The sequence below is a fragment of the Buteo buteo genome, chromosome 21 (assembly GCF_964188355.1).
Source record: "Buteo buteo chromosome 21, bButBut1.hap1.1, whole genome shotgun sequence".
NCBI lineage: Eukaryota > Metazoa > Chordata > Aves > Accipitriformes > Accipitridae > Buteo > Buteo buteo.
The window spans coordinates 13,989,293-14,006,133 of NC_134191.1; the positions used below are offsets into that span (position 1 = coordinate 13,989,293).

The 16,841-nt window shown below is 48.1% G+C and overlaps 3 protein-coding genes across 4 annotated transcripts in view; 2 read left to right on the forward strand and 1 right to left on the reverse strand.

The window, feature by feature from the left end:
* PODXL2 (podocalyxin like 2) overlaps positions 1-3,739 on the forward strand; it is a 29,342-nt gene extending 25,603 nt beyond the window's left edge. The window contains exons 6-8 of the mRNA XM_075053470.1: positions 1,230-1,291; positions 2,991-3,170; positions 3,530-3,739. Coding sequence (XP_074909571.1) covers positions 1,230-1,291; positions 2,991-3,170; positions 3,530-3,739 — 452 coding nt within the window. The remainder of the gene's footprint in view (positions 1-1,229; positions 1,292-2,990; positions 3,171-3,529) is intronic.
* The window catches only part of TPRA1 (transmembrane protein adipocyte associated 1), a 185,618-nt gene that overhangs the window by 72,694 nt on the left and 96,083 nt on the right, over positions 1-16,841 (reverse strand). The gene's annotated exons all lie outside the window — the stretch shown is intronic.
* ABTB1 (ankyrin repeat and BTB domain containing 1) overlaps positions 8,455-16,841 on the forward strand; it is a 29,848-nt gene continuing 21,461 nt past the window's right edge. For both annotated transcript variants that reach the window (XR_012653876.1, XM_075053318.1), the window contains exons 1-6: positions 8,455-8,645; positions 10,538-10,600; positions 12,270-12,325; positions 13,332-13,476; positions 15,388-15,547; positions 16,472-16,517. Coding sequence is in view for 1 of the 2 variants with exons in the window: in XM_075053318.1 (XP_074909419.1) it covers positions 8,590-8,645; positions 10,538-10,600; positions 12,270-12,325; positions 13,332-13,476; positions 15,388-15,547; positions 16,472-16,517 (526 nt within the window). In the remaining variant the exon portion in view is untranslated. The remainder of the gene's footprint in view (positions 8,646-10,537; positions 10,601-12,269; positions 12,326-13,331; positions 13,477-15,387; positions 15,548-16,471; positions 16,518-16,841) is intronic.

Sequence of the window (16,841 nt, forward strand, 5' to 3'; positions counted from 1 at the left end):
ACAATTTGTAAGTCTTGTCTGAACTGGGCCAGTCCTGATGGTGCCCCCCTGCATCCCCCAAGAAACAAAAGCTGACAGTGAAAGGTGGGCTGGGCTGGAGCATTTTAGCATCTCTTTAATCCCCTTGTGGTAGGGGAGTGCTTTTCCTGTACTGCTTCTGCTGCCTGCTTTAGTGACAGAGGCCTCTAATGTTGATATTATGGCCTATATGAAAAAAACCCCCAACAGTATTCTAAAATGCCCGCCAGTGATAGGAAAATAGAGCTAATATTTAAGTGGTATTTTCTGTATCGATGCCTTAAATCATTGCTTCTCTCCCAAGCCCTTGGTCTGGACCATGTGCCAATGAAAAGGCTTTGGTAACCGTTTGGCCTTCTAAACAGAGACCTTCATGCCATCATGAGAGGGGACATCCTGGAGAAGAAAACAGTTCTGAACTCCAGCAGCACAGCCAGGCTGGGAGATATCCCTGAGTTTAGAAGCCTCAGGAACTGAAGTATTTTTTGCTCTGAAGAATCATGCTTTTTTTCAGTTCCTCTTTTTACTGCTATGCAAGCAAAGGGAGAAATGGGCCTCAGCCTCTAAATCCTCCCTGACTGCTACTGTTCTCCTGGCTTGGAAAGCATCCCGGGAGCTGTTAGGGAAGGAGGGTCCCAGGAAAAGGTGGCTCAGTATGGGCTGGTGGCTCCCTAGTTGAAGCTGTCTGCTGCTGGGAGTGGAGCTGTTACAGCACACCTCCTGCAGACTCTGCTATTGTGCCAGGCACACCACCTTGCCAGGGTGCTCTGCAGAGCAAAACACACCTGCTAAAGGTTGTGATTGGTGAGCATGGAGCTCTGTGGAGACATCTTGAGCACTGCAGCTCAGGATCAGGTTGTGCTGGATGGGGAGGCTGGATCGGGCAGCATAGGCAACTGCCTCCATGACTTTTTGGACACTGCTGCGCTCCTAGAGCAGACACAGATCCTGAGAGCTGTGGCTGTGGGGAGGGCGCACCTAGGTGCCTCTGGTATCAGTTCATGCCTGGATTTTTTCTGCTCTTTAAAGAACATGTGGAGGTATCCTTGGTTGTGTTTCTTGCATTCTTTCAGCCTCCTAACATAAAGTACCAATGAACAAAAATGTGCATTCCCGTGCCTCTATTCTGTTGGGGATTTCAGTGATGAGTACATATATCTGAGTTAACTGAGCTGAAAGCAGCACTGATCTCTCTGTCTCCTTCTTTACAGGTGTCATCCCTACAAAAGATGTTCTCATGGCACTGGGGGATGTTAAGAGGAGCTTAGCCGAGGTAAAAGCCTGTCTGCCTGCATCCATTTGTTAAGACTAGCTAGACAATTAAAATAAGCACCTTGAAAACTGGGTGCATATCTCAGGCTAACCGAATGCTGAACCCACAGCAGGCAAACAGATGAGTCATACACTTGGCAAACTCCCTTCTCTCCTCTCTGGTAGTTGCCAGGCCATCAAATATCTGCTCCCATTAAGAGAGTAAGTGTGGGTTATTCCCTCCCTGCTTTTCTGGCTTGGTTGTGAAGCTGCTTTTTGCACATTCATTTTGCTGGGATACTTGGCCTCATCCCTTCTACACTATTGCCTGTGGCGGCGTGGGTGCCACTGAGCCCCAGATTTGGCCCTGCTCACCTTACAGCTGATTCACATACATTGTCTGCTCTCAGTAGCTCAAGCTTTGCTGAAGGAGGTGGGAGAGGTGCCTGTACTAGATGGGACACGTTCACACACCTTATTCCTGCAATCCCAGGGTCTGTATTTCACTCCTTTAGACAGCTGCCTACACAAGGGCAAGCAAAGGACCAAAGGGGATGGATGCCAGACTCTACTGCAGCTGCCTCTAGCCCTCACGTATTGCCCTCTAACAGGCAGCTTGGAAGAGGGTAGAGATGAGGACAAATGAGTCCCATGATCTCTGACTTTGCCCCTTAGGCCTATGGGATATGTAGGCACTGAGGGCCTGATTCTGCTTGGGTTTTTTACACTACTGGAGTAGTTCTGCTGACTTTAGCAGCACAGTTGGGCCACTGCCTTGCTGGCTGTCTGCTCTCAGGTTTTTCCCTGACCTAACGAACTGGTGCAGTTAGACAAAGCAAATTAAGTGCTCAGTGCTGTATTGATTGGCTTACACCAGAGAAAGTGCGAAAAGCCAACCCTCTAGAAATTGTGTGACTGAAGTATCAGCAGCTAGAACTGTCCAGAAAGAAGGATTCATGTCGGTGCAAGGTTTGACTTCTCTGTGCAACTGTGACCCTACGTTAACGTGCATCCTACCAGAGCAGTGCCTCACCACCTGCCTCCAGCTCTATCAATAATGAAACACTGCTCGTTGCATTGACCTTGCGCTAGCACGAGCTTGGAAGGAGGAGGGAGGATATTCTCTTACACACGTCATACTTACTATCGAATTGATACATAACCTGCTTGAAATCTGCCAAGTCACTAGGACTGACATTGGCCTTTCTTTGCTGACAACCACAGGCGGCCCATTTCTAGGGCAGCTTTTTGGATCAGTAGGCAGCTGTCCACTTTCAAGACCTCGGAAAGACCACTATACCCTCTTAGGACCAAAGCTTTAATGGAAACCTATTTATTATGGTTTCATTCTCTGTCACACAGTCACCAAAGCCTCAGCACCCATCAATGATCTGTAGTTTGTTTTGGGTACTCATAATGCTGGGCAGTTTCTCCCATGAAAGCCTCTTTGTCTTGCACATAGGTGTGATCCTTGTGCGGATGATCAAAGTAAGATTGTGCCTACTTGCATTTGCTGACATGTCAGCTTTGATGGAAGATGGCGTTAAACTTAGTCATGTACCTTCTAGTCATGGAAGACAGCGTACATCCTGACCCCCCAACCCTGGCTTTTAGTTCCTTTGCCTACAGTGATAGTCCTGTATTTGGACCCTGGAAAATCTGAACAGGATCCCACCTGACTGCAGGCCAGGGGATTTAGTGTACCCCTTTCTTCCTTCCAGATTGGCATCCAGAATTATTCAACCACAACAAGCTGCCAGTCGCACCCCAACCAGACACGCAGCGATTATGGGAAACTCTTTGTGGTACTGGTGATCATCGGCTCCATCTGTGCCATCATCATTGTATTGGGGCTCATATACAACTGCTGGCAGAGACGCCTGCCCAAGATGAAGAACATGGTGAGTGAGCACTGGGCAGGTGCTGGGAGAAGGTGGCTGGACTCTTACCTCTTGGGAAGGAGGGGACTGTAAAGTTAAGAGGGAGATTGTTTTCCCCTGTCCACTTACTGGACATAGCTGCATACACTGCTGGAGCAGCAAGGGAGCCCATTCAGGTGTAAGAGAGATGCAAACCTGTCTCTTGCTGTGCTCAAGACAGGTCGTTTCTACTGTGAGGGCTGGGCTAGGAGTAAATTTACCTTTTCCTCTGACCCTGCAAAATCCTTGGTGACCGTCATAGCCTGGTCTGATTGTGCTTCTCAGCAGCATTAAGGCCTATCCTCCTTTGTTTCCATTTGTGTTCCTCTTGTCCTTTGCAGTCGCATGGTGAGGAGCTGCGCTTTGTTGAGAATGGCTGCCATGACAACCCCACCTTGGATGTGGCCAGTGACAGCCAGTCGGAAATGCAGGAGAAGAAGCCAAGCGTGAATGGTGGAAACACCATCAATGGCCCCGACAGCTGGGATGTCCTGATCAATAAGCAGGCGAGCGAGGATGTGGATGTGTTTGAGGAAGACACACATCTTTAGAAAAAGAAGGGAGGGAACCACCCCCTTAAATACACTTGTGTCTCTCCTATCTTGACTGATGGACCACGGGATCGGGTGGCTTCTCAGGAACTTCTTAAAGGCTTGGAACAGGTCGAGTCTTTGGGCAAGTTTTCCCAATAGAAGTCCTGAGCCCACATCTGAGGCTTCGAGCCAGGAGGATCACTGAACAGAGGGAAGTGGGAGGGGTGGGGTTTGTAGGTCTCTGTGTGTGTTCCTATCAGTAACACCAATGCTTTCATCACCTTTAAATGCACTTACTGTAGCTCTCTGGTAGTGGCTGAGCTTGGCTAGGCTTGAGAAGCAAGGCGGTGAGGCTAAGTCTGCAACCAAGAGTCCAGCTTTGGGGAGTAAATTCACTTTGGGAGTCCAGCTGGAGTTACAGCAGCCAGATCCTGACCTTGAGATCACGTTCAGTCCCTGCAGGTGCAGTAAAACCTGTGCATTCTGGACAGAGGGGAGCCAAGACTCAGTCCTGGGCGCAGTCTGCATTCCACATGTGAAAACAGGTTTTCTAGTGCTCTAGCATTCAGCCGCTAATTAGATGAGCTGATGTTTACATCTGGGGAAAACATCCCACTATCATCACCACAAACAGCCCCACTCCCTTTTTCAGCTCCACAGCTCCAAGCTGACTTTGCAAAGTTTGAGCACTTTACCCATGCTTGATTAATTGCAGAGAAGTCAGTGCCATGGTGCAGCATCTTAGCTGGAAATTTGCTTTAGGTTGGAGAGTTGCTCAAAAAGGAAATTTACATGCCTCTTTCATGCAACAGCATGAAATCAGCAGCAAAGTATCCCTTGTCTAAGTCTCAGTTTTAGACTGGCAGGCTGCCCTGGGGGAGGGGGAAGTGTTTAATGTCCCACAGGTGTAAATCGGGGTAACATCTTTAAAATCACTGCATTTAAGCAAGTGTAAAAGCCAGTTCAAATGAGATGAGAATCAGATCTAAGAGCTCCCCAATGAACGGTTCTCAGGCATGCCTCAGGCAACTTTGAGGCTCCAGCTCCCCGAAGATGCGTGATAAAAGACACGTGAATATGCATAATTGTTCTCTGAGCCCTGCCTAAACTGAGACTCAGAACTACTGTCAAGCCTGAAATCCCAGAACATTTGTTTCTTCTGTCATTGAGGGATTGAGGGACTTGCTTCAGTCAGAGGCAACAGTATTCCTCTTTGTTAAGGTGATCTGCATGCTTGCTTACTGCAAGATGCAGCTTTGCATTTGGTCTTTAAGGGAACCTTTGTACAGAAAGACCACAGATATGCAGCCTGATGCCGAGCCTGTAAATCTATCCCCGTATGTATAGATATTTTTAGCATGTTCATCCCTGATGTGAATGCCTAAAGTCAAGGTACAAGAGTCTGTTGTTTCATTTTGCATAGCGCTTTGCATACAAACTGAATCACAGATCGCCTCGATGTAGGACCACGTTGATATCAGTCTATTAGGGATTCAAGAAAGGTGACTGCCTTTGGTTTCCTATCCAGATTCCAGTTTTCAGTGTTTTTATTCTGCCTCCATACCTTTCTCTGTGTTATGTAGGAGATGGTGATCATCAGCTCCTTTTGTATCTTGTTGGTAGGGTTGCAGAGATGCTGAGAGGAGTTCCCTCTCCTGCCCCAGGAGTTGATAATGGGGGACAGTCCATGTACATGGACAGCCACATGTGGCCTTTCTCTGACCACCCCTGGCTGATGGCTCCTGCTGAGTTTGATGGGTCTGTGCAGTGAAACTGCACAAGTTCAGTGGCTGTGTTGATGGCACTTTGGGGCTCACAGGATTAAATGCAAGTTGTTGTTATGATATGGTGAGTAAATTAAAGCATGGGGTTAAAATTTGAGTTTGTATAGCACTTAGCATAACAGGGCCTGGCATGGCTGTGGCCTTTAGGCAATCTCACCGTATAAATGTTTCTAAGTCCAATAATCCTCACTAAATATGTTTTTAATGCCCAGTGGCTATTAAAAAGGTAATGCCACCAATCAGCTTTGAATCAATTCACCCACAAAACACTTTCTTGGTGTGCACATCATCTCTAGGAGCTTCTTTGCTGCCCTGTTTTCTCTCCACTTCACTAATTCAGAGAAACAACAAGGTGCTGATAAAGCAATGCTTCTGGCTGGGCTCAGCACCTCCTGGTCTGGTGTAAAGTCTTCAAACTTTAAAGAAACCAAGGGGGCTGTGCAGGCTTATTAATAAGCTAGCAAGTTCTCCTGATTTGCTCTTCTGGCTTCTTATGGCCTGAAGGTTTTCCAGAGACTGTAGAGCTCTCTTCTGCAGCTGGAGCATCCAGGCGATCTTGAGAGTGTCTAAGGGTGGCTGTCAGGAGGCTGAGAACAGTTTTCTGCTGTCTCTGACAGGGTGCACCTGGCTGTATGATCTCAGTTTAGCTCCAGAAATCTACTGGTTAATAGCGTTTCACTTTAGTCTGGTGATACTTTTTATACCTTTACCATTTGTTTTTTCTCTGTATCATTTTTTTGCACTAGGCTGATCTTGTTAAGTCGATTGCACTGTTGTCCCTCTCCCGCCAGCCTTGCAGAGATGGGTCATCTCTGGGGTCCTGCGGGCTGGGGAGCACTATAGAGAGGCTGTTGATAGCCCACTTACTCTGTTGTTCAGTGCTTGGGTTTCCAGCTCTGCACAGGGAGGGTTTAAAGAGGAAGAGAAACTTTGTCTTAGCATTTGTAACAGGAAGCTTTTCTATCACCTTAACGTAGTTAAACTTCTTTTTAACAAGAACTGTCAAAGCTGGACTTCTCAGAGCGGTGTGCCAGGCAACAGAGCAGATGCAGGTGACAAAGTGATTCCTGGAAAACTCTTTTCCCACCTACTTGGACTTCGCTGTAGTCCCATCTGCCAAACGTTTGATAGCACTGACACCTGGTGGCTGCTGGGAGTTGGAGACGAAAAAGAAAAAAAAGGACTTTTCCCCCCCTCTTAGCTCTGAGTATTTGTTTCCTGTGACTTGCCTAGGACAGTCACCTGCTTTATTCATGAGGGGCTGCTGGCCTTGCCTGTGAGCAGAGGGGCTCGCACCAAGCACATAAGGGGTGGTTTGTCTGAGGACAGCTTTGTCTGCAAAGCAATGAGATGGGACATTCCTTGGAGTCACCGATCTAGAGGCCCTGGGTAGCAATACAGGGTCTCAGCTCCATCTTGCCACTTTCTCCTCCACTTGCCCCTTCTCCTGGGGACCACAGCCAGAAAGCAGAGGCTCTGGCTTGAAATGGAAGTGGTTCTTCAGAGAGAGCATCAAGTGCTGGCCTGAGGAGCTCTGTGCCCCAGGGCATGCCGGCGATGACATCAGCTGGATGCACAGCCAAGATCAGAGTGGCTCTCCATCTCTGTGGGATGGTAGCCAGATGTGGTCTGGGATGGCCAAGCTGCAGATTACTCCCAGATGTCTCGAAGAGCATTTGTAGTGTGGAGTCCAACATGTGCTAGGACTTTGCATCCTGCAGACCACCTTGCGGCATGTAGGGTGTAGAGAAACAATGAGAACTGACGGTAACTATGCTGTGGAGTATGTAATGCAGGTTGAGAATACAGTTCAAGATACCACCTTAAGGATCTCTCTGGGCAAAGGATGCGGTGTGAAATGAAGGTACGTTATCGTATGGATCATTGTAGTATGACCTTAGACCATTGCAGCAGGATCCCACTGCATCCACTGCTGTCAGCAGCTCGTCTGTTCCCATCCACCTTCGCAGCCACGCAGGAGCACCTCTCCTTCGCAGAGGGTTTGGGGCACCTTGAACAGTCAGAGACAACAACCACCTTTATCTGTGCTGGCTCAGAAGAGCCTTGTGGGCTCATCTTGGCCGACAGCCAGGCTCCCGGCTGTTCTTAACACCCTCGTTCCTGCTGGACCTAAACTGTCTGCGAGCCCTGGCCACTGCTCGGGATTGCTGCCGGAGAACACTTAGAAACACTCGTGTCTGGCCCTGGAAGCGCCAGGGTTGTGGTTTTGTTTTCTTTGCAATAAAACACACCTCCTGGGTGTCTGAACACTGACCGGAGCGGAGTCCTTTGCTTGGTTGCATCTGCCTGAATTCGCCTCGGCCACATCTGTTAATGTGGTGTTGGTCAGGGTCCCTCTGCTGGGATGGGGGGGTCGGTCAGCCCACAGAGCGCTCCTTAATTCTCCTATCGCAGGTTGCTGCAGAAGCCCTGAGCCGTGCCAGGTGCCTGGGCTGTGGGAAACTGCCCCCCCACCCCTGCCACGGCGTGACGGTGCTGTCCCCGTGGGCTCCAGCCCAGGACCCCTGTTCCCTGCTCGGGCAGCTTAGCACAAGCCTCTGTTCCAGAGCAGAGCCCACGCCACGCGTGTCCCGGAGCAGGTGCCCCCGGCCGGCTCTGCTCTCCGCCAGCCCACACCTGCTCCGGAGCTGGACCCCACGCAACTGCGCGTGGTCCAGAGCCCCACCATGTGTGCCAGCCCCCCCCTCAGGTGTGTTCCAGAGCAGCTTGTCCCAGAACCGACCCCCCCTTTCACCCCCTCCCCCCCCGCCCCGTTCCACCCGCGCCCCGGAGCCGCCCTCCCCGCTCCCACGCAGGCCTCCGGGCGGCAGTTGCTCCTCCAGGCCGCCAGGGGGCGTCGCGCACCGCGTCGCTAGGCCAGGTCGACGGTGGGGCCGCTCCGCACCCGCCGCCCCGCCCCGCCCCGCCGCCGTGTTTACATCCGCCGCCGCTTCCGTCCCGCCGCCGCCGCCGCTGCCCCTCCGGCCCCTTCCCCCGGCTCGGCCCGGCCCGGCCCGGTCCTTTGCGGCTGCCCTCCGTTCTCCGCGTCAATGCGGCGCCGCCGCCCCGCGGCCTGCCCCGGCCATGGACACCAGCGACCTCTTCACCAGCTGCAAGAAAGGGGACGTGAGCCGCGTGCGGTGAGCCGGGCCGGGGCCGAGCTGCCAGCCCCGGGGCGGGGAGGGGAGCGGTTCCCGGCGGTCCCCCCCCAGCGTGAGCCGCTGCCTTTAGCCCCTTTAGGCACCCGGGGGAAGCGGGGCCGGGACCCGCCGCGGGTCGGGTTTACCAGAAGCCGTTCCCGGCCTTCCCCCGGCCGCTGAAGCAGCGGGGCTCTCGCAGCCTTGGGTCTCCCTGGGGCAGCCGCCGTGCCAGGAGGTGCCTGGGGTGTGAAAAGGAGAGTTTGCAAATAAACGCGCCTCGCTTTTGCCCCGGGGAGTTCGGTGTATGCTGAGTCTTTGCTAGTGCTCTTGGGTTTGTGTGAGGTTTTCTTAAAATTCAGGCATCTGAATTATCAGACGTTTATGGCGTACTTCGCTGGTATGAATGCTCTCTGTGGCAGGTGTCCTTGCAAAAGTCTCTTCTCTTCAGCTGCTCTTTCCTGACTGTTGGAAGCTGTATTTGCATCGGCAGGAAGCTAGATCTCGGGAAGTAATCATCACAGAAATATTTAGGCACCTTGAGCTGTAGACTGTGTAGTATCCCTGAGAAATACGAAGCTGCTAAATTTCAGGTCAAGTCTCCTTCCTCACAGTGAAGCCGTATGGCTTAGCTGCAATGATCTCAGATCAGGAGTCAGACGGGCTGCTTGTCTGCAGGGCGAGGGGATGTTGTAATGCAAAGGCCCAAAGTTTACAAGACGACTCTTCTGCTGCATCTCGTGGTTTGAGTCTAAGACCGTTCTTCACCTTCTGATCTTACTTGATTCTTCCAGCTCCCAACATGTGGATCTTCCCAGATAATCAGAAGGAGCCTCTCTGTTTCAAGGTGCTCGCTAATGAAGGATAAATAGGCAGATAGATGAGGTCTGGGGAACATTGTTATCAGTTGTGCATTCATGTTAGGTTGTTTCACTGCAAGCACTAAATTGCAGGTTTACTGTAGAAGGAGGGGCCCTGCAGGTGGCCTTGCAGAGGTTTAAGATGACCAGCATAGAAGCAATAGCGGAGAAATGATCGGTCTGGGAATGCTGTCAAAGCAGAGGGGACAAACTGACCACATGGGGCTGAATAGAAAGGAGCTGAGTTGCTTGGGATTTTGAATGTGGTCAGATGAACCTGAAGTTTGAGACATGAAAGATGGAGGGAGTGAAAGGGGCAACTGATGTGGCAGATGAGAAAAAAAAAACAAACAACCACCTTGAGAATCTTTGTGTAGGCTGAAAGGAACTTTTACACATGGTTTGGAGAGATGGTTGTTGTGGTAGTTGGGGACAGACTATAATAAGAGCCCAGCTGTGTAGGAGATTTGGGTACAAGGCAAAGGCTGGCTTCTAGAGGTCCCAAAGAGGGAGTGTTGGCAGCATTTGATATAGCCTAAATGGGCAGGACAAGGAAGTGGTAGGAATTAAGAGCAGCCTGGAGTGACACCTGCGTTGTTACTTGTGGCAAGAAAAGCCACCAGCAGGATGGGAGTCCAGCCTTGGCCTTGTAAACTTGCCCTCTTATTTGTAAGCATCCAGGCTGTGAGCATTGTTGGAGAATGTAAAGGTACTGCTGAAGTGCTCAGGCTTCTTTTGTGATTGCTGCCCTGTTAGGGGTCAGCAGGAAGTGGGTTTGATTCCCCTCTTTCCCCATGTGCACCACTTAAGATTGAAGAGGGCTGCCACGCCATGCTGCAGAACGCTGTTCTTTGGGTTGAGGATTTGACTGATGCCCCTTCAGCCACAGCTGACAGCTCCCCAAGTTGAATGCAAAATCCTGTCATACCTTTGGAAGTTACTGTGTAAACTCAAAGTTAAATCTTTTGAAATAAGAGAATGTAACTGAGTGATTAGCTGCATGAAATTGTAACTTTGCTCTCCTTTTTCTTCCAGATACCTTCTTGAACAGCGAGATGTGGAAATTAATGTCCGTGATAAATGGGACAGTACACCTCTGTGAGTCCAGCAGCCTAGAGTGTTGTCTGGGTGGGAGGGCTTTCAGAGCTCTTTTGCTCTCTCTGCATCAGAAGCTAGGAGCACTGTTACAAAATGTGTCAGGTTCTGCTTTTTGGGAGATATGGCTACATATTTCTGCTTCTCTTCTCTGCAGGTGCTGTGCTAAATATCTTTGTCTCCCCATCTGACTGATGCTTGCTGTAGTAGTGCTCAGAAGGCTGGTTAATTTTGTGACCAAATTACCTGGATTAAGCAGTCTATTCTTGGCCTGATTAGGCTTTTCCCCCCTCAAAGTCTATGGCATTCTGGCATGTCTTTTCAGGTGAAGGCTTGGCTTGGTGAAATGCAAAGTGACTGTGGGATCACAGTCTTGTCTGGCTGTCGTGGTTTAACCCCAGCCAGCAACTAAGCACCACGCAGCCGCTCACTCACTCCCCCCCATCCAGTGGGATGGGGGAGAAAATTGGGAAAAGAAGTAAAACTTGTGGGTTGAGAGAAGAACAGTTTAATAGAACAGAAGAGAAGAAACTAATAATGATAATGATAACACTAATAAAATGACAACAGTAGTAATAAAAGGATTGGAATGTACAAATGATGCGCAGTGCAATTGCTCACCACCCGCCGACTGACACCCAGCTAGTCCCTGAGCAGCGATTCCCCCCTCTTCCCAGTTCCTAAACTAGATGGGACGTCCCATGGTATGGAATACCCTGTTGGCCAGTTTGGGTGAGGTGCCCTGGCTGTGTCCTGTGCCAACTTCTTGTGCCCCTCCAGCTTTCTCGCTGGCTGGGCATGAGAAGCTGAAAAATCCTTGACTATAGTCTAAACATTACTTAGCAACAACTGAAAACATCAGTGTTATCAACATTCTTTGCATACTGAACTCAAAACATAGCACTGTACCAGCTACTAGGAAGACAGTTAACTCTATCCCAGCTGAAACCAGGACACTGGCAAGGCTGTGAACATGCAGTAGGTGGTGAGGAATCCCCATGCTGGTGCTGAGGAGGGTGGTGTGAGCTTTTTACCTCCAAAGTGCATTTAGATATCTCCAGTATATTTTGTGTATGGAATAACTTCCCGTAGTAAAGGTAGACTAACATTTGCCTGCTGCAATGCATGTTAGAGGATTCTCTGAGTTTGTAAGACAGTTTGAGGTCCTTGTGAAAGAGAATCATGAAAGGCTTCAATTGTGAAAGAGAAAACAAAACTCATTGTAAGTAGGACTTTGAGGGGCGGATTTGCTGTACATCCAGTGTGGGTGCTGTTCCCTCGTTATCATAACATGCAGCAGCCAGACTAACAATACAAGGAGCAAGGAGTGTTTTTGAGAATTCATTGGAATTGCTGAGTGCCCATGAAATGAATTCCATTTAAAATGAGGATGGATTTGGCAGCTGGTGGTGCAACAGAAGATGCTGACCCGGACTGGGACCTTGAGATCTCCTTGCAGGACAGCAGTGCCTAGGAGTGCTGGGAACAGATCCTGCTTAGTCTGTTGCTGGGGTCAGACGTCTATGCTATTCAGTAGCAATTCCTCACTCCTATGAGGATTCATTCTCTAAGCTTATCAGGCATGGCTCGGTGCTGAGATCTGTGTGCTATGGTGAGCCCAAACACTGAATTTTGCTGCCTACTGTACCTTTAATTTTCTTTATCTTGTCAGGTATTATGCTTGCCTCTGTGGACATGAGGAGCTTGTACGCTATCTTCTAGCCAATGGTGAGCAAAAGTGTCCTGGTTATGGGTGCAATATCTTTCTCCATATTGGTCTGTAGGGATTGTATATACTTCTAGCTGTCCCTTGTGGAAACTTCTTCTGTTACAACCAACCATCCAATCAGCTATCTCAGGCTGCACTGGGAGCCCTGGACACACTTTCATGGTCCCTTTTGCAGGCCATTTGCTGCTTGAATTTGCTACAGGGAAACTTTCTGTGATGACTCGAGGCAGCATGACTTTCTGAAATCACAGCTGATGTTTTGTGAGCGTGCATTGCTGATGTAAGAATCGTACTTCATCTGAAGAACTGTCTGTGTAAAACTTTCTTGTACTATTCTGATAGCCTTGCTTTGTAAACACGACTTAAAGGTGAAATGCAAGTGCTTTTACTAACCTCAGACAAAGCAAGACAAACTCTCCAGGCAAAGTGCCTGCCCATTTGGTTCCCAGCACCCAAATTCCCTTAGGTAGTGGTGATGTTCCATGTTCTGGCAGAGGAATCAGAGTGCAGCGTCAGATCTCAGAAGGTTTGTTTCTTCCACTGCATTCAGAGCATCTTAATCAACCACTTGTGTAATTCTAAAATAGCAAAATGCAAGTGCCCTCCAAATTTCTAGCAGACTGTAACCTAAAGAGGCATCTCTTGCTTTGTGCAAGGCAGAAATGCTTTTTAGGAGGAGCTGTTAAAAGTCCAATAAGTGATTGTACTCTTTGCACAGTGAGATTCTTCTCTGCAGAACACTGCTGGTGCCATGCTGAGAGGCTTATTACCAGGGTCAGTTTAAAAGAGTCATGACTCCTTCAGAAAGGGATTTTACTATGGAAGAACAGCTTTAGGTTATACGCATTTAAGGGGAGCTTAGTTTTTGTAAATATGCTCAGTAGCATAGGGGATCACAGTGAAACGTGTCACCAGCCAAAAGTCATACTCGTTTAGTGACCGTTCAGGGACACTTGAGAAGGATTTAACTCTGCCTGCTGGCATGTACCTGTGACCATTTTGCAGGAGCGAAATGTGAGGCAAACACTTTTGATGGGGAACGTTGTTTGTATGGAGCTTTGAGTGATGCCATCCGACGTCTGCTGAAGGAGTACAAACAGATCACGGCAAAGTGCATGAAGAGAGACTACTATGATGTCTTCCTGCAGCGGTAAGCAGATGAGGCAGCTCCATGTGTAATGCATTCTGTCATCCTTCCTTGGCTGTTAACCTGGATATTCAAGCTCTCTGTTAAGGGCAGATTTGAAAGGCAACTGATCAGTACCCTGTCTCATTCCTGGGCACGTAGAGCTTCCTAAGGGATGTTCCTTTGTGCCCTAATGGATGACTTCCAGGTATCTGTGCATTTAAAATATAGCCTCCAGTGAGTAGGTACAGACTCCAGAGCCAACAGAAAGTGGTCTTTATAAAACAGAAGCATTAGACTGACATCCTTGACTGTCAAATGAAAATCAGATCACTAAAACCACAGCAGCGATTTAGGATAATCGGTCAACTGAAATTGAGTTTCAGGCCTGAAGTGCTATAGCCTGTGAACTGCGGTTTCCAGCAGGGATAATGGGTATCTCATTTCTGAGATAGAGCACCTTAAGAAGCCTCAAACTGACTTACAGGGACGCTGCTGATTTCTTTCTTTTTGTTTGTTCATTAAAATGTGTTAATTTTAAGATGTTTTTGAAAGTTGCCTGTCATACCCTGTAGTCCTAGCCTAGAGCTTGAGAAGAAGCCTGACTTGCTCTAGGAGTAGAGGAATAATGTCAATCTTTTCTTCTTGCTGTTTTTCTACCCTGGTAGTTCTGATGTTATTACACAGACTTGGGTTTGTGTGTTGTTTTTTTTTTTCTTCCCATTGGACTGACTTTAAAAAAATAACCAACAAGGTTTGAAAGGTTTAAAAAAATAACTGACAAGAAAGATCTGACAATCTTCCCATTGCTACAGAGTCCTAATTTCTGAAGCTGTGGGGAAGAGGGGAGGAAGGAAACTCATTTATCTGAGTAAAATCAGATCCTGCCTTTCAGGGAAGTAGAATTTTGCACGGTGATTTATCATTCCCCAGGTGAGTTTGTGGCTCAGATGATGCAGGGTTGAGCACACATGAAAACTAAAATATGCTGTATGCCGCTTCTCATTCCAAACAGACCTTGCATTAAAATTGAAACAAAGGGCAACAGTAGGGGGCAAAAAATAAACACCTAACTGCTTCTATTTTATTTTGGGCAAGACACTAGTAGGAAGGATGTTCTAGTGGCAGGAGATTGAGATCAGCATTCAAGACCCTGCTCTGACATCATCTCCTTGTGTGACCCCACACCTTTCTGTGCACTCGTCCTGCTTTCTGGAAGGAGTATGATGCCTGATGTCTGCCTGATTTGACCACTTGAGCATGTTTGTGAGGATATATATGCAAGGGGTCATGGGCATTAGGAAGCACTGGTGATGGTTGCTGTAAACTCAAGAAGTAGCAATCTTGGTTTTTTTCCTTTTAAAGAATGAGGGTATGGGCATGCAATCATAAACAAGGCTTCATGTCTGATGTGGTAATTGCCTGCATTTCATGCCTGTAACATCCTTCCTTCTTCTGAGGGTGGGTGACATCAAGTCCTCTCCTATTTGCTGCATGGTTAAAGTGTGCACACTGACAGTTGCACCTTCCTTTGTAGTGGAGTAATTCTTTTTAAAAGTGTGCTTCTGTAGGGCTTTTTGTCATCTGACAATTTAAAAGCAGGATTAACCTTTAGAGATGTGTTTGGGGGCAACTAGTTCTGCTTTAAAATCTGTTCCTGTGTTCAGATGTTTACCTGAGGCAGGAAGGTTTCATTCTCCAGCCTCTCTCTTGCTCTAATTAAACTTCTTTGAGTCATTGGAGAGAGTGAGAGATCCCAGTCTAGTATGTAAAGTACCAGCCCCCACACTGGCCTTCTAACTGGGCAGGGAGAGACTGCAATGTCCAGAGGTATTTGATCATTTAGACCTAATTGTACCATGTCCCCCACTAGCTTTACTCCATTCTCTCCTTTCTCATTCTGCAGTGAGTTTCCCCTCTCTTTGTTCCCTACAGGTTGCTGGAGCAGGGTTACCAAAGTGATATCGTTTTCATTGTTCACGGCAAATCCTTCTGTGCCCACCGCTGCATTCTCAGTGCTCGCAGCGCCTACTTTGCGGAAATGTTTGAGACCAAATGGAAGGGGAAGAACATGATAGTGTTGAAGCATCCACTGGTGAGCAAGTCTATGCTTCCAGCTCTTTCCTTTCTTTTCCTATTTCAACTGGGTGAGAAAAGTTGAGTAGGAAGGACCGTTTGAGGGTTAACTTCCACAGTGAATAGCTCCTGGGCCTCAGAATGACCCTAGCCAAGGAGAGGAGCTTGTGGAGGCACTTAATGGAGTGAAATAGCATCTTATTCGGATAACAAAAGGCTGTAGACTGCATACTTGCCCTTTGTTCCCTCTGTCATGGGCTCAAGCATATCTTAATTAATTGTAGTAGCAGGTAGCTGTTACCATCTGCCAGCTGTGTCACAGCTCCTCTGTGGGATGAGTTGAGTCTGTCTAATTCCTGGTGGACAGGTGGTCTGTGGTGAAGACATCACCTCCATAATTGGCACTAATTGAGTCTCTTTTGTTGCCTTTGCAGCAAGAACTAAATAGGCCATAAGTGCATTCCATCCATTAATCACCAATGCTCTGGCATACGTTGCTATAGCTTGATTGTGGCTTTGCAAAACCTCTCATGACAAACATACTTCCAGTTTCTTAGGACATTGCTTAATGTCTCTCCTTTGTACAAGAATGTATCTTTCCTCTCAGACTAAGAAGAGTTGGAAATGTTTGCAACCAGTGAAAGACAGGATTTTACAGAGCCTGTATTACAACTTGTGTCTTTGGAGTACCACTGTTAGTCAGGTCCTGTCCCCCTAGGTACATGGATTAGTATCAGTTCATACTTTAAAAGAGCTGTATAAGCCAGGTGGAGTAGCAGCATTAGTTACGCGAGGAGCAAGGAAATTGGGCGCAGTGTGGGAGTTGCTATTTAAGTGGGGTTTTTTTGACTTGTTCAGGATCTTGTTTGTATCCAGGCAAGTTTCAAGCTTGTTACTAAGTTCCTGGGAATTTTAAAGGTAACTTTCTCATGTTTTATTTTAGATTAATCCAGCAGCCTTTGGCTCTCTTCTGCAGTATCTATACACAGGTAAATCACTTACTGTTTAGTGTGTGTATACATGGCTGGTAGGCAGCTGTCTGTGCTTCTGCCATAGCGCTGCTTGGGCGGCACAGGCTTGCAGACAGCCAGGTTTGGGTGCATGAGTCGCCAGCACATCCTCTTTGCTGGCAGAAGGGGAGAATTTGAGCAATCCCCAGCTCTTCCAAGTTGTTTGTACCTTTTGCCAGTTGTTGTCCTGCCAATAGCTATACAGTCAATTAAAAAAAAAAAATCAGCTTAGGTCGATTGGTTGGATGTGTGTGGAGAATGTATTTTTAACTTAAGGAAGGTAAATTGTCATCTGGGAAAACA